The sequence below is a fragment of the Nematolebias whitei genome, chromosome 9, assembly GCF_014905685.2.
Source record: "Nematolebias whitei isolate Nwh7 chromosome 9, NemWhi1, whole genome shotgun sequence".
In the NCBI taxonomy this organism is placed as follows: domain Eukaryota; kingdom Metazoa; phylum Chordata; class Actinopteri; order Cyprinodontiformes; family Rivulidae; genus Nematolebias; species Nematolebias whitei.
Window position 1 is genome coordinate 39,349,846 of NC_056506.1, and position 4,963 is coordinate 39,354,808.

At 37.6% G+C, this 4,963-nt stretch overlaps 1 protein-coding gene across 1 annotated transcript in view; it reads left to right on the forward strand.

Moving 5' to 3' along the window:
- LOC119415183 (pituitary adenylate cyclase-activating polypeptide type I receptor) overlaps nucleotides 1-4,748 on the forward strand; it is a 28,735-nt gene extending 23,987 nt beyond the window's left edge. The window contains exons 11-13 of the mRNA XM_037682338.1: nucleotides 1,739-1,868; nucleotides 4,442-4,483; nucleotides 4,554-4,748. Of these exons, the coding sequence (XP_037538266.1) occupies nucleotides 1,739-1,868; nucleotides 4,442-4,483; nucleotides 4,554-4,700 (319 nt within the window). The 3' untranslated portion in view covers nucleotides 4,701-4,748. The remainder of the gene's footprint in view (nucleotides 1-1,738; nucleotides 1,869-4,441; nucleotides 4,484-4,553) is intronic.
- The last annotated feature ends 215 nt before the right edge of the window (nucleotides 4,749-4,963 follow it).

Genomic DNA, 4,963 nt, shown 5'->3' on the forward strand with positions numbered 1-4,963 from the left:
ATCCATCCATCCATCCATCCATCCATCCATCCATCCATCCATCCATCAATCTATCCATTCATCCATTCATCCATCCATCCATCCATCGCGGCCGGAGTCACTAACTCTCCAGCGTTCCTCCGCCTGCACCAGCTGAGTGAAGCGAGTATGCGCGGGAGGACTCTCTGTTGCAGTTCTCACTTCAGCGTGTAAGTCACAGGACTGACAAATCTATGCAAAAAACTGTGACTTATATACTAGAAAATGCAGTAATTTAAAAAAAGAGTTTAAAGATGACAAGTGGATCTTTAACATCCATCTGGAAGTTTGGAACAAATGTCGGGGCACTAATGCTTTCCTTTTTTCTGAAATACGTTTGGATGTTTCTTAGCAGTAAACCGTGAATAAATGAAATGACTTTACAGAGAGGAGAGAAAGCAGCTGAAACAAGTTAATATAAACTCACAAAACATTCCCCAAGTGACTCGCATTCAAGTTCACCTCAACTTTTCCACTTTTTAAACATTTCCCATAAGGAAATGATGAAAGATGCATAATCTAAATATTCAGATTTTTGGGGGCGGGGATGACCTGAAAGCAAATATAGCCTCACTAGCAAATATAAACAGACTAAAAATACACAAAGTACCAAGGAAAAATGTTGCAATAAAAATAACTGTTAAATAAAATTGAAATAGTTTAAGCATAAACATTCAGTGCAAAGAAAAACGCTTTATAAGTAAAGCAATAATGAATCTAAAAGTTAAACGTTGTTAAATCGTTTTATTGTATACTGAACTTTTTCCGTGCGGTTAAAAAACCCGAATCTGTTGTTGAAACACTGAATGAATTATTCTCTCCATTGACGTTCTGTCTGGGGCAGATTTGAGCTGAATCAATTTCAAACGAGAGCAAATATAAATAGCAGCTGATACCAGAAATAGATGTTTCCTTAATCACCATGTGACAGAACAGTTTAACCAGTTCTGTGAATGTTTCCCATGTTCAAAAGCTCTGCTTCAACTTTGATTTGATTCAGCCAGCTCTGTGGTGCACAATGACACAAACTCCAAGTGTGACTAAAGAAAACTGCAATTCTGTTTTAAGCATAAAATACCCTGATGGGTTTTTCATCTGCAATCCACATGCCATGTCTGACTCGAGGAAATGGATCGTTAAGATATCTTCAATAAAATTGGGACTGTGAACCTCATGGGAGATCAAAATACATATTTGGACTTTACTGTTAAGAGATTTTCTGAGATTTATGGATTTTTAGTAAACCGGATCAGACAGTTCCCATCATAGAAATACAAAATCAAAATAAGTTTTTTTTAATTTATTTATTTAAAGGCAACGCTTGATTAGCTCTTTCTAAGCTTTGTGATTCATGAGACATTCTTCCAAAAACAAACAGCAACATTTACATGACATTCATACATCAGTGATGTGATTTGGACTATTGTGCACAATGAGGGTTTTGTACGTTGGCATTTTTATTTCTCTCACTGATTGGCCTAATGACATAGCTGTAAGATGAAAAGGTCAGAGGAATTAAATTGACATCAGCAGTTTAGCCTTGATGAAAACTGAATGACTTACCTGGTTGTTGTTGTCTTTATGGTGCAAATTTTACACGTAACAGAGCGGAAACCTACAGCGCACTGTAATATTTCAGATTTCAAACAGATGTTGCATCATCCCTTGGATGTCTGTCGACCCTTTCTTCTTCCTTTCTTTACTTTTCTTTTTTCTTTAGGAGGCTGGCCAAGTCCACCCTGTTCCTCATCCCTCTGTTTGGGATGCATTACACCGTATTTGCCTTCCTGCCTGAGAACACAGGTGTAGCAGCCAGACTCTACATTGAGCTGGGTCTGGGATCCTTTCAGGTAAACGAAACAGTAAGCGATAGAAAAAGTGAAACGATAAAAAGATGCTAAAATGAACTCAGTCCTCATTAACATATTTTTCTCTCAGCATGTTAAATGATGTGAATAAATAGACTCCTTGAAGGCTCTGCCTTATAATTTATCCCTGCTTTTTCCAGCATTAAAAATTGAACTTATATTTAATTTAAAAACATCCATCCATTATCTTTACCCGCTTGTTTCTGTTTGGGTAGCAGGGGTCACTGCATCATGCCTTTAAAATACTAAACTAAAATGACAATAAATTGTAGCAGATATACATGTATATGAAAATGTTTTGTTGACAGCGCTAAGGGCGAGTTTAAAGATGTCTAAATTGATTGAATTTCGACTATACGTTCTGGAATGCATGTGGCCATAACCCTGCAATGACAGGTGGCAAAAATGTGTGTTTGTCAGCAAAATATCTCATGAAACACTGGACGGATTTTATTGGAACTTTCAGGAAGTTATCATTTGAGTTACTTCTGAAAACTCACCTTTTAGAGTCAGCCTGAGTCAAGATGGCTGAATGGCTATAATATCAACTTTACAGAAATTGTGCTATAATTTGGTGTGGTAGTAGCTGATAGCCATACAAAAACATACTCTGAGCGCTAACAAAGTGCACTCAGCTTTTAGTTTACAACTTGCCATGCAAGAAAAATCATATGCATTCCTTCAAGAAATGGTAGTTGTCAATAGTTAGTATGTTTTATTTGGGTCTACGCTATGCCAACTCACTGAACTGTGATATCAACTCACCTGCACAACCACTCCTTCCTTGTTTATATAGGTATATAAATGTCTATACAGTAGTCCTTTGTTTATTGCAGGGAAAACGTTCCCTGAAGCCCTGTGATAAGTGAAAAACTGTGAAGTAGGAAGGAATAGTAGTATAAGTAGTAGTTTATTTTAGTATATATATATATATATATATATATATGTCTGTGTTTTAAACCATTCCCACGCTCTTACAATATTCTAAACAATGTTTCTAAACTATAAACGCTCTAAAAGAGCACAGAATGTCATGATTTCAGCTCCTTGCCTCCTCTGCTTTTTGTCACCTGCAAGCGCTCTTGGCCACGCCCACTTCTGTGCTCTGTACAGAAATCAGCTGATCAGCTGCAGGAGAAAGCTTTTCCTGCATTATGGGCTGCACAAATGTGCAGCAGGTGCTACATAATTTAAAATAATTGATTTTAAATAAAAATTCCATGTCGATCGTGCGGCTCATCCATCAATCAGCCACTTGTGTGTCATGTCCAATCTTATTTTGAAAAATTGTGACAGAGTGAGTCCGCGATAAACAAACCGCACAGTAGCGAGGAACTACTGTATAGGTACACAGTGTGTACAACCCTAACTGTAATGTAGATGACACAGTTTATATGAATCACATTTTACTATGATAACATTTTACTGGTAAATGTAATAAAAAATTACTTAAACAAACAAACAACTTGTAATACCTGACATGTTGTGCAGTGAGATGACCTGCTCCCATTTGAATCATAGGTATTTCTGATGGTCTTGTGCTGCATAAACGACCAATATCAGCCACACAAACCCAAATCAGAGCAGCACTCTGAAAATGCCTTGTTTTCAATTGTTTGGAGCCAAAATCACCCAAATAAACAACAGCAAGCCATACGCCAATGTGTTGAACATGTGCTAAATGACAGCTCCACTGTGGGTCGTATGAACTGGTTCTGACAGATTCCAGGCTTGTCTGGTTGGTCTCTTGATAATATAGATATGCAGTTGCTAAATTGCATCACACGTATTTGTAAAGACTCATTAAGTCTTTGCAGATATGCACGCTTGTAAACAAATCCGGAGGGTAGATCACCGGACCCTCAAAACAAAAATGGACACACGCATTTTAATCACTGCTAAGGCAAATGTTAAGATGCAACATAAGTTTATATATAAACTTTAATGAAACCTAGTATTGGCTCTAAACTTTATATATTTTAGATCTTATTGCTGTTTTTCTTTTACATTTTATTGTTGGACGTAACTGGGACCCTGTGCATATAAGATTGACAATAAAGAATATCTGAATCTCTGAATCTCTCTCTGAATCTTTGAATATCTTGAACTCTACTTTTACTGTGACTTAAGAAAATAAGACAAAATTAAGTAATATGAGTCATTATGCAGCTGTCTAAAAGTCGGACTTTAAAATTATGTTTTTTTTCCTACTGTCGTGGAGATTTTTTAACTTTTTTGTTTTTTTTTACAAAAGCACTCACTGGGGGATCTAACTCCTGAAACCTTTAGTGTAATTGATTTAGTCAGAATCCGAAAAGAAATGTGCCATGACAGGTGCTCTTTTGACAGAATGAAGATGATTTGAATTTCTTTCAGATGACAGAAATTCCCATCCACGAGCGTTTAATACCTTCTGTAAGCCAAAATGTTGAGCCAAGTTTGTTTTATACTCTGATGTTTCAAAAGCAAATGGCTCTCTAAAAAGACTATTTTGTTAAAGCGTGATAATAATTAATTGGTATTAAATTATTAAAAGTTTCTCTGTTCCGCCGCAGGGGTTCGTGGTGGCACTTCTCTACTGTTTCATGAATGGAGAGGTAGGTGAATGGTGGTTTTAGCAACGTAAACCTTTAGTACACTTTCCTCACGTTTCTCTCTTGCCCGCAGGTTCAAATGGAGCTGCGGAAGTGGCTGTGGAGGTGCCACAGTCCAAATCAACTCACGCCGGCCAAGAGAAGCATCACTCAGATCACAATTCGTACCCGTGGAGGACTGGGGCTGCCCCCTTCTAGTGCCAACATCTCCTCAGTATGATTACTCACATTTTCTATGGGAAAGAAACATCTGATTGTTAAGAAACAACAAAACAATGGAAATCCTCCGAGGAGTATGACTACGTCAATAATTTGAACGACTCTTCTTTGAGAACTCAAACACAGGAATGAGACGGCAGCAACTAGTCAGGATACTTAACGTTAGTACGAGGAAAAGACCACGGAGGATGACGCAGCACAGATCTCCAATCGAGATCCCAGTGTGCGCTCTCATATCGACGAGATATTATGCTGCCATTGTGA